This window comes from Cheilinus undulatus, linkage group 19 (assembly GCF_018320785.1).
Source record: "Cheilinus undulatus linkage group 19, ASM1832078v1, whole genome shotgun sequence".
Taxonomy (NCBI): Eukaryota; Metazoa; Chordata; class Actinopteri; order Labriformes; family Labridae; genus Cheilinus; species Cheilinus undulatus.
The window spans coordinates 28212961-28240892 of record NC_054883.1 but is presented as its reverse complement, the minus strand read 5'-3'; the positions used below and the strand labels follow the sequence as shown (position 1 = coordinate 28240892).

General features: G+C 38.6%; 1 protein-coding gene across 2 annotated transcripts; it reads left to right on the top strand.

Moving 5' to 3' along the window:
- The first annotated feature begins 248 nt into the window (after nucleotides 1-248).
- rnpc3 (RNA-binding region (RNP1, RRM) containing 3) lies at nucleotides 249-24738 on the top strand. Of its 2 annotated transcripts, none has more exons than XM_041814250.1 (16): nucleotides 249-418; nucleotides 1089-1245; nucleotides 1338-1385; nucleotides 1509-1618; nucleotides 3491-3580; nucleotides 6788-6899; nucleotides 7537-7605; nucleotides 9545-9684; nucleotides 9907-10032; nucleotides 10391-10533; nucleotides 14747-14920; nucleotides 17113-17207; nucleotides 17322-17380; nucleotides 18919-19051; nucleotides 24217-24294; nucleotides 24683-24738. In XM_041814250.1, exons 2-15 carry the CDS (start codon nucleotides 1093-1095, stop codon nucleotides 24283-24285), a joined length of 1521 nt encoding a protein of 506 aa, XP_041670184.1. In that variant the 5' UTR covers nucleotides 249-418; nucleotides 1089-1092; the 3' UTR covers nucleotides 24286-24294; nucleotides 24683-24738. The 2 variants fall into 2 exon arrangements, with proteins under 2 accessions (XP_041670184.1, XP_041670183.1); XM_041814249.1 differs by lacking the exon at nucleotides 24683-24738 and adding an exon at nucleotides 24426-24672.
- The last annotated feature ends 3194 nt before the right edge of the window (nucleotides 24739-27932 follow it).

Sequence of the window (27932 nt, the reverse complement as noted above, 5' to 3'; positions counted from 1 at the left end):
TGCCACCATACGGTGGTCTATTCTTGGGCCACTGCAAACAATGTTACACATTCCATTAAGACTTAGTTTTTTACACAGGAACAAAAATACACAGTCTCTGTGTACAAGAAGGAGAAGAACTCTTGTATTAAACCATTTTTACTCAGACCATCTCAACCAGTGGTTATGTGTTTGGCCAGTACTCCGGTCCAGCAGGTGGCGGTAAATCTCAGTAGAATTTTTTTTAACATCGTTGAAGAAGAGACAGGCGGAAGTGGATATGTTTACCGGTTGCTACAAACGGGTGTGCTTTAAAAGATTTAACATTAGCTCTAAATAAGGTTTTTATCGATGTACTTGAACACAGTAGTGACTAAAGGTATTTTGTAAAGTCAGCGGGTGACTATGAGCAGGCTGACGAACAGTTTGACCTTTAAATGTGAGTAATTTCGGTTGTGGAGATGTATTGAGGTGTTAGCACTGTAGTTGTAGTTCTTTATTTGAAATTACAGCGGGTTACAAGGTTCATTTTATAAAAGGTTGTCCTCTTGATAGTGCGTGCTTTAAGATGCTTTTAGGCGGTATGTGGCAGTCTTCTGTAGGCATGCACAATCTCTCAACGATTTTTGTAATATTTAGTATTCATATGAAGGACCAAACATGCAGAGCTAATGTCCATGTCTGCTAAGTTACAATGATGCGATCTCAGAGTGGTAGTCAAAAGTATGATGTTTAATGGAAAATTCACAGATTTTACAAGACTGGGGCTTAGCAGGGGATTAAATATACAATGTTCGCATTAAACAATCTTCACTAATTTAATTGCGTGAGTTAACTGACTGCGTTTCGTTACGTTGTAAACATATTTGTGCAATTAAGACAGAATTTTGAGTTGCAGTAAAAACTGTAGTATCTTGACAACATTTGAATGTTTTTGATTGCATCACATGGACCGATAGTCGTATATTATTGCTTACTCCTTAAAGCACGGTATGATATTAGTAAATAAAGGACGTTTCTGTTACAATAATCCACCAAAGTTAATTTTACTGACTGCTTTATGTGTTTTTTTGTTGTCCCAACTGTGCCATTTTTCTATCTTCTGACAGAGAAATGGAGAAGAATGAAGAGCAGGTCCAAACAAACTGCAGTAAAACACTGCTTGTCCGTCATTTATCTGCTGAGCTCACCCAGGAGGAGAAAGAGGACCTCCTGAAGTATTTCGGAGCTGAGTCGGTTCGGGTCTTCTCTAACACAGGTCCATTGGTAGGTTTTGCCTCTCTGACAACTTGTGGGATTTTATTTCCTGGAACAAATCTGTACCACTGTTGGGTCTAAACTATCTTCTATCTCCACAGAAACATGCAGCCTTTGCAACCTTTAAAAGTGAAAAGTCTGCAACAAAGGTGAGTTGTATGGTTAGTTAAAAAAAAAAGTAATTTAAAAAAGCTTGCTTTATAAGATTAGCATGTCCTGCATTACTTCAACCCCCTGTCTTGTTTTTTTGTTTGTTTGTTTGTTTGTTTTAGGCTCTCAGCAGGCTCCATCAGTTAGAGGTTCTTGATTGCACACTTGTTGTGGAGTTTGCAAAAGGACAAGATAGTGTGACAGTGCTGAAAGACCCACCAGTGTCAAAAAAGTAAGTCATGAAGGGACTGTATTTTCTTTTATATGTTTTTGTTGACGTTTGAAAATTAACTTATATAAAAGATTAGAATTTTTGAAGTTTTTATTTTATCATTGTTTCATTCATACAATCATATGCCCAGCCCACATGGGCTTACATAACACCAAGAATTTAGACAAACCAGGATCACCGTGCACAGCAGTTTTTTCATTACCATAGAACAGAAAAGGAGAATGGAGACTGACTACAGATTAATTGAATAACAGTCTTATCTTGTCTTCTAGACTTTAAAGCCAAAAATATAAAGTTCAAACACATTAGATCTAAACAGCCAATCCCAGCGACTGCAGAGTTTCAGGGTTTTGACAGGCCATTTCATGAAACAATAATTATTTTAGGTCATCATATTCTCTACAGCAAAAAGAAAAAAAAAAAATGGTACTCACTCTCCACTTCTACAAATTCACACAACTCACACTGTCTGTTTTCTTTTGGAATATTTTTGAATGGACCAACCTCATTGGCCAGTGGAAGGATGCCAGATCCTAACTGTGCAATCAAGGGTGTTTGGCTTCTAGATTAACGGGATGCATGTAGTATATAACTCAGGCATAAAGTTATATTTACTCAGCACAAAGTATGTCCTTAGTTTTGCTTGGACTAAACATTTTCAGGACATTTTTTCTCTAACATTAATCAAGGGCTTCTCTGTCAGTTTGTTAGCATCACACCATGAATTATTTGGCTAAATTTGGCCATGTTGTAAGGTAAGAGAGAAAGCAAATGTCTCTGTGTTGGCATGGCAGTTGGTGAGAGCTAGCATGGAGATGGGTGGCTCCAGGACTCTGGAGATCACGGTTCAGCCCTCTGGAGATGTCGTGGGACTAAATGGTGAAGTGTTGGCTTCTTGCTGCCCATCAGTCGGCACAGTTGATTTGTGGTGGCAAATAGTTAAGATTTAACTTGGTTAAGGAACTTCTTTAGGAAAACTTGTCCTTTCTATAAAGAACAAGTATTTTATGTTTGCTTAAAAAAACTCTTTTAGATATCCACCTCCTTAAAAATCAGGCAAATCACATTAGCTTAAGGAGAAATATTTACTTTGCTCTAAAAATACCTTTTTATTGATTTTGTCCTCTTACATTTTGGGTAGTCGATTCCACAATTGGATCATTTCACACTTTTTTGCTAAGCAGGTTAGCCGTTGGTTGTACAAAATAGTCAGATTTATTAAAAACGAGTAGCTGCAATCATATTCATTTACAAGCACTGTTCACCTGATGTAAATTGGGAAAAACTCTAACTCACTTAAACGATTTGTATTAGCTTCCCTCTAATACAGAGCAAGTGTTGCATCTGTGATGTGGCGAAAGATGATGCTGCAAGCCCTATAGACCACCAGAATTCTGCACACATAATTTTTATTTTTATGTTGATATCAAATGCACTAAATCAAAAGGGTCGGACTAACTTTGAAAAGAAAAAAAGTTAGATTAATCTTTATTATGAAATCTGTCTGTAGTGCCGAGGTGAACTGTTTAGGTTCATATCTGAAAGTCATTAGATCACTTTTGTTGTGATTTGATGTTTTACATAATGATTCAAAAGCACACACACATCCCAAAAAGTTACCGTGTGCTAAAGCAAGATAAGTCACAGTTTCATCAGACATGTCTGATGAAGAGGTAGGGCGTCACATGTGATGTAATCTTCATTAAACAAGCTTCATAGCAGCTTCTGGTGTGCAGACTTGTTTTTCTGTTTTGCCTATGTTTTACATAATAAAATTAATTATTGGTTTATTGAGTTGTACACACAGAAACAACCACTGAACACATGAAGCAGTGGCTGTAACAGTTTTGTGTCATGTCTTGTTTCCCTTAGTGGAAAAAAATTGGAAACACAGCAGAAGAAACAAGAAACCAAACAGCCAAATATTCCTCTTATAGAGACCGGCATAGCTCCAAGCATTGGGTGAGTGTTCACTGTCACTGTATGTGTCATGGAGTGTTTGACAGCACTGGAATGAGATGAGCAAATCTTACTGTGCTATATGTGGATCACTGATTTGCATTAAATGTATCTGTCGTGGGTTATTTTTGTTTTTGGCAGATCAATTTGTGTTTTTCTTCTCCGTGTTTTTATTCTGTTATCATTACATTTAAGTGTCGCATTTTACTGGCGTTGGGCCAAAACCTTGTATCTCCTTTGCTCTTTTTTTTTTTTTTTCTTTTTTCATAAATTAGTGCTACTAGTCACACTTTAAAATTGTCAGTCGGTTTTACAAATTTTAAACCAATAAAAAGTGTCGAAAAGATTCTATCACCATTCAGAATTAAGATTTATTGAAAAAATACAGTAATTTCTTTTCTTTCACTAAAAATGGGAATTTTGGAGATAGGAGGTTTTGGCCTGACGCCAGTGATTTGTACATTCCAAATTGGTTGGTATGTCATTCTGTTGTCCATTACACAGGAGAACACCAATATTTTTTTAATCGCACATATGCATAGTTACTCAGAAGAATTTGTAAGATTTTGCAAACCTGATTCCAAATAAGTTGGAAAGTTGATTAAAACTTGAATAAAATGCACTGTTATCATAAGATGATATTTTTAAAACAGATTTTATAAAATAAAGTACCAAACAGGGTATATAATGCTCAAAAAGATAAACTTTCTTCCTTTTATTTGTTTATTATTATGTGCTCCCGAATGTTAATTCTTGAATTAACTGAATTACACAATGTCTAACATTTTGTGTGGCACTGGTGTTTTATATTTGTTCTTTCTCTGCTGTGTGGCAATGTATAAAAACTGTAAAATATACTGTTATAGTTTACTCTTTTTCATACATGTATGACTCATGCATCAAAAGCTGATCTAAGTGTGGTAGCTGTAGGTGTGTACGGACTGCCTGCAAGGCCGACCGTAAACCTGTATGTGAATCTGAGATCAGTAGTCTGGAGCTGTCAGCAGTCTTGTGTCCAATTAGATGTTTGGGCCCCTGTTGAGTGCTGACAGGCCGTCTGTACTGCCAGTTGGTGAAACCAGGTGGTTTTTGAAACCTCTCCTTCCAACACTGACAGTCTGTCAGTGATGCTCTCCAACACCTGATATGAAACAAGTTGCCAAAAGCTGAAACCCAGCACTTCAGGTAGACTTATTGTAAGATCCCACCTGTTGATGTCACCCAGCATTGTTAGCAGTGGAAGCTGGGATGAGTTCAGCCAATGCTTGGGGAACAGCGGCTTGCCTTTCTGAATGCTATCGGAATAAAGCAATATCCATTTCAAATTATAATTGTTTTTTTAATATACAAAATACACAGAGTTTGTGTAAAATAACCTGAAATTAAGAGTAAAGAGCAAAATATGTTGTTGTGGTATATTTATTTGTATTTGCTTCCCTGTTTACATGTAGATTATTGTTTGTTTTTAATATTTTTATTTATTGATTCAACTGTGGAGGCAGCTAAATATTCCCTTCAGGCGAACTGGACAATATATTATAATGTATCTGTCAGGAGGAATAGACTTAGCACAGTAACAATTCAATGAAAACGAGTAATTATTTTACATTTCATAACATTTTTTTTCTTTGTTTTTTTCCATGCAAATCTGTGTTTCAGCTTGTAGGGTTTTTTTCTGCAAATGTTAACAATTTTCAAAATGACATACATTTTGCATTTTTTTCTATTAGAACCATTAAAATCAACTAATTTCTGACTGATGATTTTGAATATTTCTTGATACACCCACAGGACTGATGACAAACGTCTTTGACATGTAGCCAGGAGGCAGATTATGTAATAGTCATAAGAGTTTTCCACCATTAAAATGTGTTTATTAATTCTGAGGAGATTAAGATTTGTGTCTTATGCTTCCTAGATTTGTCTGTTATCACTTGGGGACAAGGCTTTGTGCTAACAAGGTTCATTGTTCCTATTTCCCCTACTAACGAGGCCTCTCATTTCGAGTAGGGCTGCAACGATTAGTTGCCATAATTGTTTGTCGACTATAAAAATTAGTCGACATGGAAATTCAAGTGTTAACGCATCGTATTATTGTTTTTGATATTGGTAAAATCAAATACCGGCCGGTAGAAACTCATCTGTACTTGCAGTTCCCTACTCAAAGAAGAGAGCCAGCCTCACACCAGAACAAGTTGACATGCTCTTGTTCATGCACTGCAATTTAAAGAAATTAGAATCTATTGTTCAGTCAGTTTGATTTGTTTACATTAAGCTTTATTAGTAGTTTTGGACTTTGTATGGGGTATTTGCTTTATTTATTTCTATGGACATACCAGTCACTTTAAAGAAAGCCATCCTTTAGTTATTTTTAACCTGCAAGGCAGGTGAACTGCTACTATTTAAATTGCTACTATTAATGTAAAATGGGGATCCAAAATAGTATGCCAAATAACTGTGATTAATTGACTAATCTGGAAATTTATTGATAGCTTAGTTGACATAAAAAATAATCATTAGTTGCAGCCCTAATTTTGAGGCTATTATACCTTAGGCTGTGGTCCAGGGTGATCAGATAACAAGCTTTTGGCACATAAAGATAGGCCTTTCAGGTGCTGGTTTAGCTCAGTTGGTAGAGAAGGTGCCCATAAACAATAGCTATAGTTTTTCCTATGTTTGTTGTCTCTCTTCTTGGCAAAAAGCTCCAAAATAATCTTTAAAAAAGGGCTTTCCATTAACCTTTGACCATTTTAGATCAGATTTCCCTTTCCTGCCTCACATGCAGTAAACACCAGTTAGTTTGAAAAGACTAAATGCATCTTCATTTACACCCAGCAGGAGGCAGCATTGCCTTCCCTCTTGAGGGGACAGTCCTTAACTATGTGGTTGAAAGCTACCTACACCATTTCTGTACGTTGTCTCAAACCTTCCTCATTAGCTGCGCTCAAGCCTAGCGTTAAGGCTAAACACTCCTTATCTCATAACCAAGGAGGGATATTAATGCAAGGTAGAAACGGGGTCCTTACTGGCAGGATCTAAAGAAATCTCTCCACTCAACAGCAAGGCTAAATATTAATGTGTCTGCATTATTTTGAAATACCTGGCATGTTGTGAAGTAAAAGTTCTACTCTATTGTGTTAAGTAAGTAAGTTTCAGCTGCAGCTTGTCCTTTTAAGTAATTTAGTCTTTTCCTCTCTTTCTCTCCTACAGGCTGAATTATCAATCCAATCCCACTCTGAAATATTTATATCCTCCTCCTTCTAATGGCGTCCTGACAAATATAACACATGCTCTCATCAGTGTGCCAAAGTTTTATGTTCAAGTGAGTAAACACTGCTTCTTTTTATATCATTTACTTCTCTTACAGTACCTGCATGTCCTACATGTGAAACAATGTTGTTGTGTTCCCATGCTGTTATTTTATGCATGACACTTGGTGCCAGTATCTACAGCCTTTAGATCCATGTTGTAAAATGGAAATATGATTCTGGAAAAAGTGTCCCAGAGGTTTTTGAACTGCATCCAACCTCTTAAAGATCAAACAGCAAACATTTGCCTTTTAAATTTCAATTTAGGGAGCAAGTATTAATAATAAACCATAAGTGGGAGGCATGAGTTATGGGTTTAACATTTCCCTGCGAGCTGTGCTGTGCTGCTGGATGTTCATCGCTGTTATTTCCAGCACTGGCGTCTTGGTGGTGCTGGTGTGTTGCTGAGAGTCTGCTTTCATGCTCAGCCTCATTGCCGGTTTCTCACTTCAGCCTCAGTCTCACCTTGATCCTTGTATTTTATATAAAAATGCAAAAGCCATGCAATCTGTTTTACATATGGAGGCAGAGTTACAGGCTGCCTGTTTGAGAGGAGCGGTTTATTTATACAACCTGCTCCCACACAGTTCCTGGTGTGAATCTGTAGCTACAACTAACTCTGTTTTAATGCTTATATCTTCATTTGTACAGGTTCTGCATCTGATGAACAAGATGAATTTACCATGTCCGTTTGGCCCAGTCACTGCCAGACCCCCCATGGTGAGCTTACTGTTGACATTTTTAAACTGGTTTTATTTATGAAATTTAAAATTTTAAGAGTTATTCTGGTAAGTGTGGCTGCTTTAAGGTTCAAAAACAACATAACACACACTTGACACTTATTCTGATCAAGGCAGTCAAAGACCAGCAACTCCTGTGATCTGAGAGTTGAAATTCAGTTTCTTTTGATAGTCTTGTGGTTTTGAAGTGCAATGTTAAGGTTATGAAAAGCATCTCACTCTTTGATGGAAGAAACATCTATTTTACAATGACACCAAGACCTGAGCTTGCCAAACTTTCTCCCCAAGAAATGTAAACGTGTATCAAAGTTTCAGAATGACCAGAATAGTCCTCTGAACAGAAAGGAGAGCATTATTAAAGGAGGGGTGTATTAAAATCTGAAGTAGAAATTTAGTTTTAAATGAGGAAGGAAGTCAGCTTTAGTAGTTAGCCAGCTCCTTCTAAATTCATTATTGATTTCATTTTTCTTTCATTACCTCAAACAGCTCAACTGTGCCATTAAAAATGTGGCTAGAACCTTTTCCTTTCTCAAATCAGTGAGAGCAGATTCTTGGATGGAATTTCAATTTAAAATTAGGCCTGTCAGATGTTTTTTAACCATAATTTATCTCAGCTTTTTGTCACATTTTGTTGCTCTTTTGTTTTGGAATTCTGGAACTTATTGAACTAAGGGTGATTGGTTTCCTGTCTAGATACATGCCTGCTTTTATTTTGAAAGAAGTAAGGAATTTTGGGCTGATTAAAGATTAAGGCATGAACTTAACTGTGAAAAAATGAACTTTTTATGTATTGAAAAGGAAATATTTTTGATGGCGCAAGGTGTAGATGACTTTCGACTTGTCTGCTGAGTTTTTTAAAGGGAAATGAGACATTCAGGAGCAGTAGTGGATTTTTTTACATCATTGTGGCTGCAGGCAGGCTGTAGTGGCTTAACTAAGGAGTGTTGAAAGAGACAATAAATCATGTAATTGATCATGATCAAAAGAATTTAGTGAATTGTAGTTAATCAGTATTAATGTGATTGATGTTGACAGCCCTAGTTTTTACTTTTTTTTATAATATAACTGTAGTTTCTAGTTTCTGTGTTAGTTTTTTTTAGCAATGGGATGCTTGTCAGGGGTGAGACCCAAAAGGGCAAGGAAAAGGAAGCATCATACAGTTTTTGATTATACATTTAAACAGGTAACTCTTCACTTTTCATGTATTTATACCATTTTGATATTTTAATACAACTCAAGCCTCAAACATAACCATAGTGTGAAGTGTTCTTCAATTAAATCAGAGCATTTCAAACTTAGGTATACAAATCAGTCAGTCTGCTGCTTTCAAGGACTAAAGCAAAGGGGATTTTGTCTCAAAATTTTTTAAAATTTTAGTTAATTTGCAAGCACAAGATTAAGTTTAGTCAGTTTGTGTTTTTGGCAAAGCTTAGTTTTGTTTTGTTTCAGTTAACTAAAATGATTTTAACACGTTGGTTTTGGATATTTAGTTTTAGTTAACTTTAAAGTCCTTGGATATCAGCTTTTCTTAACTACGTTTGATTAATGTTGGATGAATTCTTTTTATAGCTATCTTTTGTTTCAGTTGTCTTGTACTAAAATTCTTAAATCTGCTTGTTACAGATCCTTTAAAGAAGTAAGTCGATGCATCAATGCAACCATTCAATCAATTATTGTTACTGCTTATGTGTATACGCAGACTTCATAGTTAATATCTCAAGAGTTTAAATAATTATCCCTCCTGTGATATTAAAATTTGTCTAAGTGAACTTTAGCATCTAAAAAATGATCATTTTGACCATTTGTAGACTGTTACATCTGAGTTTTGCCAGACACATCTACAAAAACAAAACATAGGGACATAGACGGTTTATCTAGGGGCATTTGTGATCAAAGCTGTGTTGTCGTCTTTTTTACAGTATGACTTCCTACCTCCAGCCCCACCCATCCCCATGCCTCCCCCATTTCCTCCTGACTTCCCCCCACTACCTGAGGAGGAGATGGAGGTGTCCAGTGAAGAATCTGAGTATGAGAGTGGAGACGATGAGGACAAGGAGAGGTGAGGAACTGAAAACAAATCAGGTTATCTCATGTCTGATCGCATGTTTCCTTTAAAAAAATACTGATTTGTTTTCTTGTCAAGCCAGTGATTTTAAGTATTGCACAGAAGTATTATGCTTATAGAGACTCATATGATTTAAGGGGAATGTAATAAAAGTCAAATCTTTGTGTCCAAGGTGGACATTTTTTCCATTAATTCCCTGTGCTTGTTTTATTTTAGGATTGTTCGTCTGATGGGCCTGGTCAACCAAGCATGCAAGAGACCCCTGAGACCAAAAACAACTTCAAAGAGAAAGAAACCCAAGATCAAGGATCTACTCTATGCTCCCAAACCAGACTCTCAGAGGTACACCGAGCCACTCATGCATGTCACCGTCCTCACGCACAGCTCATCTTGAGACAGTAATCACTAGCAGCTAAAAAAGGAAGACAAAAACCTCCAGACAATAAGTCCTCCACATAAACACAGCCTGGTGTGGCTCCGAGTCTTACTGTCTCAGCAGCACATACTCCCTTAATGATGGACCACAAACTCTGTAAACTATAAATAAACACACCTGAGTGTCTCCTGGCTGCATGTTAGCAGACTGGGAAATATCTGTGGTTGACCAGAACAAGATATCCGGCCCTTAAGCCGCTCAGTGTCGTGGTTTATTGTGGGTTTGTGTTGGAGGCTGCAGCAGTGATTGTGTGTCTGTCCTTAGTGCTCCGGTACTGCAGCCTTCTGATGTGTTCGAGCAGCCCCTCCCCGCCGGGCCAAAGAAGATTGAATTCCACATCTCAGTTCCTGAGGTGGCAGCAATGGTGGAGGGAAGTGGGCAGGGTCAGCCTGATGAGGAAGGCAAAGGTAAATGCTCTGCCAACCTGTTTTTACCTTACACAATCCTTTCTGCACCTTATGTTCATTGCTAAACTTATAGTTGGTCCTTATTGTTGTTGTTGTTGAATTCAGTACTCTTTCCTCATAGTACATATCAAAAATTCCCAAAGTGATGTCTTTGAAGGATCTTGTGTGGACTGACAGCTAGATCAGAGCCCTAAAATGAAAAATTTGCAGCCATATAATACAGAGAAATTTAATTTTGTCTGTTTTAAGTTCTGTTTATGAATAAGCAGTTTGTATGAGACCACATTTGCATTCGAACTAAATACACATATGGACAGGTAAATGATAATGAAAGATTGAATTTAAATTGATCCAAAGTAAAAATGATACAAATTGTGAGGGATGATGCTTTAGCTTGTTTTTCAAGAAATAAGCTCACAGGCAACCTTTTATAGACTCTGTAGGAAAAAATGGAAATTAAAGAATATGCATAATAATTTGGAACACAGATACACTCATCCAGCTGATGTCTGCCCTTTGCTATGGTACAGAGAGTGCTGTGAAGTGTGGTGGCTCCACCTCTGACTTCTTCTCAGTTGATTTTGGGATGAGGCAGGGGTGCATCTTAGTCTCTACGCTCTTCAGTACCTGTATGGACTGGATAATGGGGCTGGTTGCAGGGGCAGCGGACTGTGTAGTGTCAGTTGTTGCTGTCCAGTTCACTGATCTGGGCTTTGCTGATTATGCTGTGATCCTTGCTGAGACTGTAGATGTCCTTGTGGGGGCTCTTAACTTGCTGAGTGTGGAGACTGAAGCACGGGGAATGCACGACTCCTGGACCAAAACAAAGATCCTTGGATGCTGCCATCAAACGCAGATTTGGACTTACGTGTGCAGTGATGGGTTGCTGAGCAAGACAGTGTTAACTAATTGTTATGTCATTTATACATACAGCTATAAATTATTTATTGGTGCATTGGCAAAGCATTAGTAAAGTGTACAGTGAGGGTTTCGGTTACAACTGCTCTACCAATGCAGCAATAAATGCTCAGAGTTTGTAGTAAGTATAAAGTGTTACCAGTATTTTCAATGACATCAGAGCTTAAAAAGTATGCCAAAAGGAGGCATGACAGAGAAATAAAGGATTGTTTTTGCCTGAAAGGGGTTTAAAATGTTATAAAACTGTCAAACTGGAGGTGATCAATCTTTTTCTCTAGACACTAATTGCTGATTCCTCTTTTTCACAATCAAAAATTGTGTCTCTTTAAATCTAGACCATTATATACTGTTCCATTATTGACCTGTTAGTGATTCTATGCATGTTTGAAGGAACTGATGCCAAAGAAAATTAGGATTAAAGCCAAATTGTTAAAAACGCATAAAAGCAATGCACTGATTTGATGATGACTGTCCATCAAGTTTATTATCATAGAGAAGCAGGAGCTGTTTTGATGCTCCTGTCGACATAATATAAAGCTTTTCTACAGCTGAAGGCAGAGCCAAATGTTACCCAGCAGTATATCACAGTAGACACTCTCCCGGAAAGGTTTTTACTACTATCTGTGCGAGGAAATGTCATTGGGGGCAGAGTCTGTGTTAGTTGTCATCTGTGCAGTTCCCTGTTTTCTTTATCTCACCTCTCTCTAGCTACAACTTCACTGCCTGGCAAGTTTCTGAGGAGTAAAATAGATCTCAAAGTCAAACACAAAAGATTTCCTAAAGGCAGGAGAAAGATAAACTATGACAGGTGGCTTTTTGGATTAGTCTTGTTTTGCAGGAGAAGGGGAGGGAGGGGGCGTGTGATCCGATAAACAAGCCATTTAAATGAAAAAGAGGGGGAGGTGGGGGACAGATAAGGGGGAGGATGATTCTGAAAGCAGTGATCTAGTTCTCCACAAGAGTGTATCAGAAAAGCTCCTGAACACTGCTCGCTCCACTGCACACACACATACACACCTTATGTGGATGACAAGCTTTTCTTCCTCCTCGGATTTGAACGGGCTCACTGCTCTTAGTAATTCCATCTACAGTCTGTGTGCCTTTGTGTGTGTTCATGCACGCGCTCCTCAAGAGTCTGCCAGAGTTCTCCTTCCCACTGCCTTTCAAACTCATGTTTCCCAAACATTACTGGATTTTGATTTTATTACACTTCTTTATTTAACACAGACTAAGGGTGCTTACTTCTCATCTTCTTTTATTTCTTAGGTAACCTATTTCCTGTTACAGGAAAATTCAAATACTTTTAAACTTGGGTGTATATTTAAGATTTTTTGTTCTGAATGGTTAACAAAACTAACCTTGCAAAGCAGATGGATACGCCCGTTTCTGTGTTTCTCACTGGCAAATCCATCTTGCAAAGCTCCCATCTGAACCATTTGGGCCTGGTTAGAAAGTGACAGGACCAATCAGCAATAAGAGGCAGTACTTTTGGGCGCGGCAGAGCCGTGACATAAGCGAGCAGCAACAAGAGGCCGGTGAAACTATGGTGGATGACATTAGCATGGATGCTGCTAAAGCACCAGTTTTATCAGAACTTGACAACATTTCTTCGTCAAAAGACCAAAGAACAGCATTGAGTTGTTTTCATTTCCAAACGACCAAAAGTCATGTACTGACATGTCTACAGTCGCCATGATTTGTGTTATGCAGCTCTAATGGAGTTTTATCCTGTAGAGGCGCAAAGGCTCTGCCCTTTCCATAACACTGTCTATGAGTGGTTTGCCGTGGCAGGTTATAACAAGACCTAATACTTTTGAAATTTCTCAAAGATTTGATCAGCTAGAACACAGGCTGTAACGTTTACAATATAACACTGCTCCTAATTAAAGTGTTTACACTTACAGTAGGTTGTTTAGCTACTGGCAGGCTCAGGTAATTACTCTAAGTGTCTGATAACGATCCAAACACAGACAAACTAGGGATGTGTTGTTTTGACAAAAAAAATTTACAAAAACCCCTCTATAATGTCAAAGTGAATGCATTTCTACAAAGTAATGTCAGTTAAATAAAAATATGTAATTTAAAATAAGTGACTGCATAAATATGCACTTCCTTTAAGTCAGTATTTAGTAGATGCACCTTTGGTTGTAATCACAGCACTGAGTCTGTGTGGATAGGTCCCAACAGGCTTGCACATCTGGACACTTACACAAGTCAAGAGTCTATACAAGAGTCTCCCTCACGCCTTTTGCAGAACTCTAGTCCAGATCTGATAAGTTTCTTTCAATAGTGGCTCTCTCTTTGCCACTCTCCCATTAAGCTTTGACAGGTGAAGAACCCGGGCAACAGAGTAGTCATAGGTGTCTTGGTGGCCTCTCTCACTAGTCTCCTTCTTGCCCGGTCACTCAGTTTGTACTTTTCTCTATGGTATAATGGTAGCCAGGAATACTGATTCACCTTTGGACCTTTCATACACAGGTGTCTTTACACTATAAACACTTAAGACACATTCACTGAACTTAGGTGATCCTGATTTTACTCATTGTGGGACAACTAGGATAAGTTGACTGGGCCACTGCCTCCCCTGGCTAGTCTGTTATGCCTCATTATATGGTTATGTTCTTTAATGATCATTATGCTGCAGAAGTAGACTTGAAAGTTCCATACCGTGCAAAGGTAAACTCCTGCTTATCGCTGAAATCTGGCGTGGTTGTAGAGGGTAATTTTTCAGCTGTGTGTGGTTAAATTTGTATGTTCCTCTTTAAGAAAAGGGTCAATCTCTGCAGAGATCCCCTCTGTAGTGTTGTCAGACACACAGAAGAGCAATATGATCCTGTCAATGATAAACACAGCAACTTTAGTGGACACGCTGATCCATCGATGCTATCAATGCTATATTTTTATTTTTTTTAGAAAGAATAACTGCTTTTTTTAAAAACCAAAATAGTTTAAAACAATGCCATGTTTAGAAATTGTACACATTCATATTTTAAACTAAATGGACCAAGAGTACTTTATTCCACCCTCCCATTCAGAGCTTGTTTGTTTTCCAGAAGATGATAAACAGTGCAGAAGTGATTATTTCACCATCTGCTTTTGTTAGACACTTTGAAGACTTCCATCTGTATTTGTTCTAAAGGGAGGAGATGGTTCTTTTTTCTATCCTTAACTGATTCAGCATCTAGCTTAGTTGCACATGGTATGAAATGCAGTGGAGCTTGTGCCAGAGTTATTGTCAAAGTGAAAGTACAAGCTAGATTAATTTTAACATACTGTACATGCTGTCTCCCTGCAGATGGTGATGGGAGAGGTCTTGGAGAGGAAGGGGTAGACGCTGAAGGTTTTGGGAAGCTTTATCCCACTGCCCAAGCATCACAACAAGAAGGGGAGCAAAGTGATGACGAGCATGATCTGACCTCAAACATCATCTCTAGGAAGGAGCTGGAGAAAGGACGGCTTTCAAGAGACGGTAAACATCATGTCTTTAAGCACAGTGATTGTTTCCTAACTGTAGGATACAGGGCAAGGCTGTCACAGTACCAGAATTATCAACTATGATAAGAGATAAGAGGGAAAGAACAAAATATTAATACCTGTACCTATGCCATGGTACAGGACTAGAGTGCTTAGTTTTACAATGTTTGTTTGTACATATATTTTTGTACATCTTAGACAATATGCAGGAGTTTATTTGCATTTTTCTTATGCATTTAGTCCTCTCCTGTAAACCTGTTATGAAACAGATTTTTGTGCTTTTAACGACTGTCAATCATTAATGGTTAAAGTAAGTTTCGCTTTGCTTTATTAATATTGGCCAAGTCACTGTGAAGTTTTGAAAATGCTCACCCTATTGTCTGCTCACAGCAGCTTTTCTTTCATGATAATGCTGAAGGTCAGATGGTTTTAAAGCTTTGGTACCTTTCTGTTACTACTGATTGATTAAATAACAGATTTTGTTTTAAAACGCATGCATGTGAAAAGCATCTATGCATGGAAATTATTTGCAATTTTCATGTTTGACCCTAATGAGAGGAGCTCTTCTGTGAGGAATTTTCAGATTTTCTGTGTTTTCTCTGGAAACGTTTACCACATGAAAATAAGTACCAGGAAAATTTGCTTATTACTAACAGAACAGCTCTGAAATGGCAGATTTACAAAGTTCAGACTTTTTTTTTTCACAAAACTGTGGAAAATTATCCAAAACTCTGGATGTACTTAGTTTTGGTTTGGAGAACAAAAAACATCCACACAGTTTTTCATACAAAGTTTTGTATCTGTACCATGCATTGATGCCTGACTCTGAACATGATAGAGTAAAAAAACAATCTCCATTAAATATCTATAACACTCTTAACTCTCTGCATTTATATTCTGAGTAGAAGAAATTCAACAGTGAGTAGAATTCTCTTTAAGATGCATATTAAAATAATTTGCCAGTTATTGTGAGCAGTTAGAGCCTTCATGGATGAATAAAAACCTCCTTTCTGTGAGTAAATGGGGCTTTTTTTGAAAAGTTGAACATCAGCGTTACTTTTCTCAGATTAATAAGATTCCAAGATGAGACAGATTGAGGGTAGACACATAAAAATATGTTGTTGTTGTATTTTTTTGTTTTGTTTTGTTTGTTTGTTTTTTTCAAATAGTGGTAATAAGCTTCCTCCTATCCTTAACGTCACTGTGAGAACAGTCCCAAACCATTTTGGCTGCAGATCATACGTTTCTTAAGGCCAATCTCACAAACTGTTCATCTGAGACGCTGTATGTCCCAGAAAGGAAGTGCTGTAATTTGCCAGTGTTCTATCAATTTCTGCTCAACAGGTGTTCTATTAATTTCTGCTACCTATTCTTCTACTTCTACTTAACATGTGCATGTGCAAAAAGGCAGAACTCTTGACAATATTAAATCTTTATTAGGGCCCAAGCACCAAGTGGTGCAAGGACCTAATTGTAATCGCTCAGGTTATTTTTATTATCATTTGCCATCATTGCATGGACTTTTGAGGGCCTTAACAGTACCAAATTTTTGGGAAACTTTGCAGGTACATCCGGTCTTGTGAAAACTGATATTTTTGTGCGATCATTAAGAATTGCATAAATAGCGCCCCCTAACAGTTTTCAAAGTTAAAGCCCACTCCTTTGACTTTGTTGTAGATTCATGAAATTTTTTGTGCAGGTGTGGCTTGGGGTGATCTACAAAAGAGCCTCTTGGGCCTACACTCTATCGATAATAGGAAATCTGCCATTTTGAATAAATATGCAAAAAAAAAGGGGGTGGGTATTTTGCCCTGTTCCAGGGGTCATATCTGGATCAACTCCTCCAAGAGTTTGAAAGACCCAAATAAATTTCAGTTCTTATTCTCAGCCAAGCTCAATAATGTTAAATGTAATTCTTTATTCTCCCCACCACTGACACACAACATCCAGGCATGTTTTCTGTTGAAATGTAGGGCACAGAAGTAGAAATATATGTAGAAGTTAGGTATGAAATAAACTGGCTGATAGATGTTTGGATCAAACGTGCAATCATTGCTTTTATGTCTCTGAGTTCTTCAGTCCGCTCTGACTTTGAATCTTTCTTTATGCAGGAATGCACCGCTCTGTTATGCTTTGTACCTGTTTTAAAGATCAACTTCTTTTTTCTGCCTCTGTTTTTTTAAACAGAGATAAAAAGGATGTCTGTGTTCAAAAATTATGAACCTGGAGAGCCAACCTGCAGACTCTATGTAAAGAATATAGCCAAACAAGTAGAGGAGAAGGTATGTGTATTTAAAGCGTTTTACCCTTTTTTGATTTATTTACTGAATGTATTGTTTTTAGTCCTGCAATAAACAATAGAGCCCATCTTTTCTGCTGTCTGTGTCTATGTCCAGGACCTGAAGTATATCTATGGGCGATACATCAACCCATCCTCAGAGGAAGAGAGAAACATGTATGTAAACAGCAGATAATCTCAATGTTAATACATTCACACACATCATTAGTATTACTCTCCTTCTTTCTGTCTTAAGATGCTATTTTGACTGCAGTAATTTGTCCCTTTCCCCTGTGAGTTTTTAGAGATTCATGCTGACTGAGTGTTGTGATATTAATAAGAATCTAACCTGACGCAGGGATCATGAGGGACATTCTATGTTTGTGCATCAGCAGAACTTGAAATGAATATTTTACCTGAATCATCAAACCAAGCTTATGTTGACTAGAAGGACCAACTCAGAGCACAGTTGTAGGTGATAAACTCATGGATACAACTGTACCAAAACACTTTCTCCTAAAATAACCTTCATCTTCGTCTGGGCTTTTCCATTTAAAGTGTTATTACAATTCATGGGAGTGATAAACAATGATTCATGCATTTTTGTTGCCATTTTTTAACCACCATATCTTCACCCAAAATTTTATAGATTTTAATTCTCACAAAATACATCAGAAGTTGCTTTTAGAGTTGCAGTAAGATGCAAACCATAGGCTTCAGTTTTAGTAAAAGTTTAACTTCTAGTCTCTGTAATGAAATCTCAACCTGCAAAAGTGTTGTTTTGTACACAGAGAAGTTTTGCAGAACTACTTTTGTAGAAAAGTTAATCGATACACCTGATTTGCAATTGAAATAAGGGACAAACCGACAGTAACAAAGTTGTAGTCTGCAGAAAGTTGTCTTGTGGCTTTGCAGCTACATCTCCACTCCCTGTGTCTCATGCGGGTTCTGGACTATAGGGCAGGAAGGTAAAGAGATATTCTCTGCCATATCCAGCCTTTATTGTGATGTCTTTTTTTAAATGTCAGCAAACTCAAATCCACAGCACAGCCTCTGTCATTAATCTATATTTGCATTGATTTGCTCAGACATCACAATCTGTAAGTATAGGTCAGCTTGGCAGCTTGAGTAAAGTATAAGCAGAGGCTGAGTTATGATCTAAGATTGTATAGTTATCAGAAACAAAAATGAAATAAACAAGAACAACTTGGCTTAAGTTGGCTGGATAAATGGTTTTATCATGGATGGAAAAATTCTTCTTTCATCAAACTGGGTTTTCTATGTTGCAAAAAGACATTTGAAAATAGTAATGAATAAGAGAAAAAAGCTAAAAATAACACATTGTTGGACCCAACTTTCTTAGTGATTGTTTATTTCTCCTCAATTTGGGCTTAAATCAATTTAATCAGCCCACTGAAGTAAAAACAGGCAGAATTTTTGCAGCCCAGTCAGTATGTGGAGTAGGTGCCTCTTAAGCCCTCGACCTGTGACCATACAGACCCCACACTTACGGTCTCTCTTCAGCTGTCCAATAAAAAACGTCCAAATACATGATCTGATAAAACAAAAAACTTGCAGATTTTTGGTTCCCAGTGTCACATGGTTCACATGGTCGCAGTGATATTTTTCCTAAATAGCTGCAGTATAGTCTTGCCTCTGCTCAGCCACACAGCCTGAGCTGATAATGACATGTCCCTGCTTTGGTTTTTCCTCAGGTTTGACATTGTGTTAATGAAGGAGGGCCGGATGAAAGGGCAGGCCTTCGTAGGACTCCCCAGTGAGCAGAGTGCAGAGAAAGCCCTGCGGGAAACCAACGGCTACGTTCTGTTTGACAAACCCCTCGTCGTTGTATCCTTTTATCCCCCGACCAAGATGGAACAAGGTCGAAGAATTAATGCACAGCACAAATCCAAGCTATGTATTGATTTAATGTGCAAAGCTGCATGTTGATCTACTATCTATTTTTTGGTTATCTTTTTTATTGTTATTTTAAAAACTACTTCTAGTGAGAGGTAAGCTTATTTGTAAATGTAGTAGAGACTAAATAAAAAAAAAAAAAAAAAAAAAAAAAAAAAGACCAGTTCAGCCTGCAGGAAACAGCCCAAAGGCATGGAAAAGAAACAAATTGCAGGTGTCTGAGCTCATTTTAGGGGAAATATTCAACTCTTGTTACACATCGCAGGGCTATTTTCAATTTTGGAAGTAAGGTCATACAGATACTATGCCCATTAAGCTTTCCAAAATATGGAAATCTCTAATTCTTCATTTAATTCAGGTTTCCTTCCAAAAAACAACCAATTAAGAAACCAATTAAAATCAAAATAGAAACCAGTATTCAGAGTGGATCAAATGTCAGTACCTGTATTAAAAGGGTGCAGGTAAGAGGCGGGGTGGTGGTGATAATTAAGCCCCCACCCCCCCTCACAGATGTGTCTTTGGCTCCGCTCCTCCCCACCTTCAGAAGGAGCAGGTTTAATTTCTGGCAGCCTTGAATACCACCTGCTCCTCCTCTGATTATCACACACATCAACTTTGCAACCTGTCTGATGGAACGAGGTTATTGATTTGATGTTTTAATTTGACACCACCTAGACAATTAGCTTTGTAATAGCGTGTTAGTCTTGGACTTGGAATAATCAGCAGTGAAGTTTTTAAATTTCCCTGGAGATGTTCTCATTGATATTGGGTCCCAAAGGTGTTACCAATCATCTGGGACACACATAGGAATAATCTGCAATCAAATGCATGATTGAGTTTTATTCATTTTTTATTGTATAGCAGTCTATTATAATCACTTGCCATCAGAGGTACAATGAAAAAAGCTAATCTCAAGAGTCAGTACCCTAGTGTACAGCTGAAGATGTTTCTGGGGGCTGTTGTATCATCCCATCTCAATACATCTATTTTCTTCTGCCTATCGGGGGCCAGGTTGCGGTGGCTTAGCAAGTCCACCCAGACAAAATTTCCTAGCTCTTCCTAGGTGATTCCGAGGCATTCCCAGGCCAGATGAGATATATAATCCCTCCAGCGAGTCCTGTATCTTCCAGTTGGACACGCCTGGATGTCCTCCACAGGGAGGCGACCAGGAGGCATCCTGTTGAGATGCCTGAAACCACCTATACTGTCTCCTTTTGAGGGGGCAGCGGCTCTACTTCAAGGTTCTTCCACATGTCCAAGCTCCTCACCCTATCCCGAAGGCTCAACCCAGCCACACCACCTGAGGAATCTCTTTCGACCACTTGAACCTGCAATCTTATTTTTTTCGGTCATTCCCCAAAGCTCATGACCATAGGTGAGTGCTGGAATGAAGATCAGTTGGTAAATTGAGAGTTTTGCCTTCCTGCCTAGCTCCCTCTTTACCATGACAGTAGGGTACAACGTCTGCAATACTGCCAGTGCTGTGTCAATCTGCCTGTCAATCTTGCAGTCAATTCCACCTTCACTCATGAACAAGACCCCAAGATACTTGAACTCCTTCACTTGGGCCGAAGAAACCATCCTCACCTGGAGGGAGCTGTAGGCTGTAATCATCAACATTAAAACAAAAAGGCTTGAAATGTTCACTTTGCAAGGATGAATGTAGAATATATGGAAGTTTCACTGCTCTAATTAAATCACAGGAAAAAACAAACTTCTTCATGATATACTAATTCATTGAGATGCACCTGTATATCAGCTGGACCATTTTGGTTTTTATTTTTGCGTAGTATTTTTCTGTTATTTATTGTTTTCTTGGACTTGCAGAATGTCTTCATTTTACTGCTTCGTGCTCATCCTAACCTGGAAAGAAGCACTGCAGTTTAAGCTTAAAATATTGCAAACAGAACTCGGTATGTGTTTAAAGGCTTTTTCTGTTGGAGCATCATAAAGTGGAGGACAGGTTCATCCTGGTACAGATGTCTTTTTAAACAGTCATAGGCTGAGGACAGCTAGTCCCAGTTTAGATCTACTGTAATGATTTTTTCAGTGCTGGCTTGAGACTGCAGCATGATACTTCTCAGAGAATCCTCGAACAGTCTGCTGCATAAGTTGATGAAGTGAAGGAAATACCCTCACAAAATGCTACTTTATTAATGGCTGCACCTCTGTCTCATTTCCTAGTAGCTGTTTGAATGTTGAACATGTCAATGGTTGGAATAACAGATATTGGCTCTGAGTTAGAGGGAGAACCTCTGGAATCAAGACACTTTTCTTATAAAGTCCATTTTTGGGGGGTTATTTCTCTGCCATTTATGAGCAAACAGCTTCAGCCTTTTCTTAAATGAAATTCAGGCAGAGGGCACCTGTCAAAAAAGGCAAGGACCCTATGGCTCAAAGCAGCTGCCTCCAGCTCTAAGAGTAAAACTCTAAAACATTGAGAACAAGCTCAAATTCAAGTCTATGAACTTTGGTGTAAAGCTGGAGTCGTGTTTTTCATGTTGCAGCATTGTGTGTGTGATTTATAGTTATTGAATTTTAGTATTTTAAAACCCAAGCCCTATTATTTAGTATTTGAGGCTTTCATTGACTAACAGGATGAAGGTGTCTGACTCCATTTACAAAAGCAAGACATTTTATATCACAGAACACTGGAGTTGTAAGTGTAATTTACATTTTTACACAATAACAGCAAAAGCGGAGCAATTGAAGAAGTGAAAAAGATATAACTTGTGTTATTTGAGGTAAAGTTCCTGTCATTATCCCTTTACATTAAACACAAGTACCTAAGGCATTATAATTTTCCAGGCCATTCCTAATAATACAATATCTCAAGAACGCTTTGAGGGCATGAATATTCCACTCTGGCGCAAAGATAAACTGGTTAGATTTTTTTTCTCCGAAGATCAAGATTATCATTCCTCATCTTCATCCCTTTCTCTTGAAAACGATATCTCAATAGTAGTTTTAGGGATTTTCTTCTGACTTCAGACAAATGTTCACTCTGAGTTAAGGAAGAACTCAATACATTTTCGAGATTGGTCACTTTGACCTCAGATCTTATGAGCACAATATTTCAAGAAGCTCTGAGGAATTTTTGTCAAATTTGGTACAAACCAACACTTAGACTTAAGGAGGAACTGATTACCATTAAAGAAGATATTTGTACCAATCACACCACCACAAAAACCACCACCACCTTTCTTATGACCACCACAGTGCTTTCACTTTTCAACAAGCGTGCAAAATGTGGAGACATATAACTGCCATGCTGCAGTTCTAAACCTAGCACAAAAGGTAAGGAAGTTTCTGTTTGGTAGATTTTTTCTTTGATGTAACAATGCTTCTTGGCAATAAATCTTATTGTGCTGGAAAGTCTGTTTATTTCCCTCTTGCATGGTGCCACATTTGTAAGGAGCATGCATTTGTGGAATGAGCAGCAGAGCTGAGTATGTGGGTTGTGCCCATGAAAAATTTGCCATATTTTCTCTGCCAATGCACAACAGCCTATTCTGCCATTGACTCTTGTTTGGTGGTGTTTGGTGGATTGGAAGATTGAAGTCTGGAGAAACAAGACATATTGGCAATTTGACAATTGATCCATTTAACAAACAGGATCCTCAGTAGTGTGTGGAAGAGGCGTACACAGCCACAACAGCCTGGCACCTTCTCCCCATGCTGGTCATCAGTCTGGTCACACTGCTGTGGGATGGCATCCCATTCTTCAACCAGCATTTGTTGCAAGTCAGCCAACGTGGTCGTGTTGGTCACTCTGGCACTAACAGCACGCCAAAGCTGATCCCACAAGTGTTCAGTGGGGTTGAGGTCAGGACTGCTGGTAGGTCATTCCATCATCTCCACTCCCAAATTCTGGAGGTAGTCTCTGATAAACCCCGCTCTGTGGGGGTGAGCGTTTGTCATCTTGAAGGATAGAGCTCAGTCCTGCACTGTGGAGATATTTCTACTGGTTGCTGAATCTCATCTCTTTATATCTCTGCATTGAGATTGCCTCCAGTAATGACAAGACTTGATTTTTTTTTTCAGAGAGGGAGATGCTGCCCCACACCGTCACACTACCTCCATCAAAAGATGTTACTCTATTGGTGCAGCAATCAGCATAGCATTCTCCACGTCTTCTCCACACTTTGACCCTATGATCCAACTGCCACAGGCAGATCCCAGGCTCATTGACCAATATAACGTTCCTCCACATGTTCATGTTCCAGTGCAGATGATGCTGACACCAGTGCAAATGGGCCTGACTGTGAAGGGCAGTCATTGCAGTTCTCCTTGCAGCCCTACAAGACCAGAGACTGGCTGCGTGCAGGGCTTGTCTGGACAGAGATGTCAGCCATATCGTCCTGCAAATCTTCACTGCAAATCTGTAGAAGACAGCCTATGGTTCCTAGGTGCTGACAGGGTGAGAAAACGGTCTTCTTGGAGCGCCTACTTGCACCTGATTGTCAGCACCTGGGGTACCAGAAGCTCAACAAAAGAATCAATAGCATAAGCAAAATAAGTTGTTTTGCACTGGCAGGGAAAATATGGGAAATTTTTCATAGGCACAACCCACATATTCAGCTCTGCTGCTCATCCCACAGATGCATGCTCCTTACAAATGTGGCACAATTTAAAAGGGAAATAAGCAGGCTTTTCAATGGTGTAAGATTTATTGCCTGGAAGTACTGTTACAACAAAGAAATAATCTACAGAACACAAATTTCCTTACTAAAGTTTGTTATCGGTATGGTCTGGTGTTTGTAGAGAGAGCTAAAATCATCTTAAAAACATAAAGGTCTGTTTTTGTAGGGATCCCCTCTGTATTGTGTCTGACACTTTGATTAACTAAGCCTGTAAGGGACAATAACAGGAGAGATTTTTAATGCCTTTTTTATCTACCCATGACTTTGCTGAAGCCATTATAGTGTTGTTCAAAACGTTATGTACCTTAAATTTACAGTAACTGTACATTTTATTTCAAGTGCCATGGTTGATAAAATACCCTCTTAAATCACCTCAAACTTATTGCCTTTAACATGGACTCTAAACTTGTTTGATACAAATGTTTGTCTACAGACCTTAACTCTAAACTACAGCAATTTGCCAGATCTGCAAGACCAAAACAAGAGAACACAGACACAAAGAAAGGAGGGAAACCGCGATAAACTCAACAGGTGAGTAAGAGAAACATCTGGAGATCTGCAGGTGAAGAAAATGAATTGATATCTTAGTCTGACTGTGCTATATATAAAGAATAGCACCCTCATAATGTTTTCTTTTACATTTGTGTTCACACTTTATGTAGTTGAGATGCAGAGGCTTGATATTGTGGCCCAGCAGAACCATTTGTATCCTTAATGTGGAATATCCTTTTGGGAAAAATAGAAAGAATGGACGTTTATTCCTAACAATTGTTGTGCAATTGGATCCAATCAAGCAATCAAACTTTAAAGGGATATTGCTTTGTTTCTGTAACATATCACCTGTTATCTGCTGTAATATTTAATGTAGACATCATACATCTTTATTTTACTATTTCTTTTTTGTTTTACTGAATTTCAGGTGACGTGTGCCAGATGTCTTCATTAATTACTGAATAAAAGATACTTTTATAAAATAACTTTGTCTTGTTCTCCTTCAGTCACAGCCTAAAAACTGTGTCACGATAGTGGGTGTACTTCAGTCAGACTCACACACCTGATAATCAAAAGTCCTGACAGATGACTGAATGCAGACTGCAGAGGGTGTATGAGCTCCGATTGGCTCTGCGGCAGATGGTGAGCTGTCAACACCAGCGCTGAAATCCAGAGTCCAGAGGAGACAGCAAACAAAGTGAGCAGACTGCAGTCTGAAGGAAATGATGAAGCCGGGTTAGCTTACCTTTACAGTCCCTGTCTGCCCCATCTGTGTGATTACAGAGAGTAAACCTCGGAGTGAAATTCTCCTCCAGCAGCCATCACATCTCAACATTTGGAAATCTGATTGGATTTTTCCTTCTAGTGGTGGAAGCTTTAGTGGAAAGGCTAAGGGTGAACCTCAGTCGCAGCTCAGGTAAAGATTGTGATGTCTAATTTTAAAGACACTTGAGGAGAAAACGTTAAATTACACCAGTGTGGGCAAGGGGGTATGTTTTTTCGTTTCCAATATCAGAGCAAAATGACTAGCTAGAAACTTAAAAAGATGTTTAATTCATTACTATTATTATTATTATTATTGCTGATATTATTGCTATTATTTAGCACTGAAAAAGAAACTTCTGCAGCAACAAGTTCAGTATTTTTTCTATATTAACTAAAACTTAAAGGCAAAGTTGTTTAAAAACACTTTGATAGATAAAAAATCAGATAGTTATCCAACTGTTGCTTTTATGTGTATAAGTCCTCCAATTCGTGTTGTTCCAACTTTTGAGTTGGTTTGAGTTTGGTTTGATGAACCACCACACCAAATTTCTGTCATGACAAACATCTCTAGGATTAAAAAATTAAGCTTTGAAATCATAAAAAAATTGGGCGGTAATATCTGCTCTAGGATGGTGTTGGCGTGTCAGTTAAATGAGCCAAAGCCACAGCCACTCACTAGAAAGACGGTCCTTTCAAGTTCAATAAACGCTACATCCTGACTGGGGAATTCATGTCTGCTATGCTTCAATTTCACGACTTGCTTTTTGAGCCACCAGAGAAACAAGCATATTTACTGTATCTGATGACAGAAAATAACAATGCAAATGCAAAGCAGATGTATATGCCCGTTTTTGTGTTTTCACTGGCGAATCCATCTTGCAAAGCTCCCGTCTGAACTGTTTGGGCCCGGTTAGAAAGTGACAGGACCAATCAGCAACGAAGGGCAGTACTTTTGGGCGCGGCAGAGCCGTGACATAAGCGAGCAGCAACAAGAGGCCGGTGCAATTGTAGGCTTTTATTGTGAGAGACTTGGCAGGAATAGACCATGTCTACCATCTAATACTTCACTGAACTCTAGCATCACGATGCAGACAGGGGGATTGAACTGTGACAGCTTGGAGAGAGAGACAGTCACAGCCCGCTTCTCTTAACTATCCAGAACGAAAGACAAGGGAATTATGGATTAAAACACACCTACAGCGAGTACGATGTTTGTTCCTGCTGCATCTGGTTTAAGTGAAAATAGACAATCACTCCAGCAATTAGCCTGACCCTTGAACTAATGGTTAACTCTGGTCAGAGTGCGGCTGGCTGGCTCTGAGCCAGGTATATTTTATAAATATAGACATTTATATCTACAGATAAATATTCGTTCATATTGTAGCGTTATGAAGGCTGGGGGGATTTCACATGAGGAAAAAATTAAGAAAATATTGATGAAAAGCCATACGTATATTGGCATATTAGTTATATGTCCAAAAATGTCCTTTAAGAGGACCCTCACTTATTGTATGTTCACGGTGCTGGGCAGCTATAGTTCATCTAATTTAATGTAAACTCAGAAATGTACTCTGCCAAACAGACTGAGGTTGTTGTTTTACTTCAATGTAAAGTCATCTCTTTATTTGTACAGGTAAAATGTTTAAATGGCCCACACCCTGTTCTGCCTGTTCTATTTTCCTGCTTTTTTGTCCTCTGCCTATCACATCCCTGCTAAGCAGTGGCAGTCAATTAAACTGAATTTCTCCAGTTATGCTTTGATTTTTAGGTAATTGGCAGCTTGCAAAGTTGTGCTTTCAAAGTACCACCAAAGCTGCACATTACTGCCCTGAACAAGACAGAAATCTGCTGTTATACCACAGTCTGGTTTAAATAACTGTCAAGTCAGAAGGCAGAAATGCTCTGTGGCTAACCACGAATATTTTAGCAGCTGCTGTCATGTAGTTTTGGTTTTAACACATGTTCCTTCTCAGATCTGGCAGAAGAAGAAAAGTGTTTAAAAGAAACAGTTTCCAACTTGAAAAATGCCTTCAAAAACACTAAATGGTCCCTTGAAGTCTCCTGGATATTCCCCTTATCTCCTCATACAACCTTTTCTGGAAATCACAAATGTTAATTTGACTATGAATGCATCAGCTTTAAATTTATCCTCGGTTAAAGAGCAAAATGAGTGTGTTGTAGTTGGATTAGTAATTTCACTACACAACCACAGGTTAAGGGGATGTAATTGTTTCATCATTAACGGAGGTTATGATCATCTTTGCCTCCCGTAATCATGACGCTACAGCCAAAAAAAATGTGCTATTCTTAGAATAGATGCTACGTCAATCCAATATTTTCCAGCAACAGGAGCTCCACCTTTTCTGAAACTTTTCCATCAAATTAGCCTCCGATTCATTAAATCTAAGCCCTGCACACGAGCTGAGCCTCTCTCTGGTTAAGATCCAGAGGTTATCAATCTCCCTGTGCTCATCTGGTTCGACCTGCAGCTCGTACGTCAACGCCAGGGTGAGGGAGGAGTTCCCATCTGTGCCCGACTCTGCCCGCCATCTCAACGATGACAAATGTGCCCCCTGCAGTGGAAATATTGAGAGTTAGCGGGACATTTATCAGCTAACATTTGAGCAATATGAGAGATAACCTTTTGTAAGTGGACGCAGATAAAGATGTATGTTCTGCCTTCGCCCCGTCTCTGTTTAATACTCCACAGACCCAGAAGTGTTGCCATGATAATGTTTCTCATTCTAGGTTAAAGCAGGTGTGCAGTCTGCAGGTTGGAGCACAAGCTGACTTTAGGAGCACTTTTTGTGAATCACTCCACTTTTTTTTGCTCCATATGACTCAGAAATTGAGTGCAATGTTTACCTTTCAAACTGTTAAAGAATATACCGGAAGCACAGAGATATCATCAA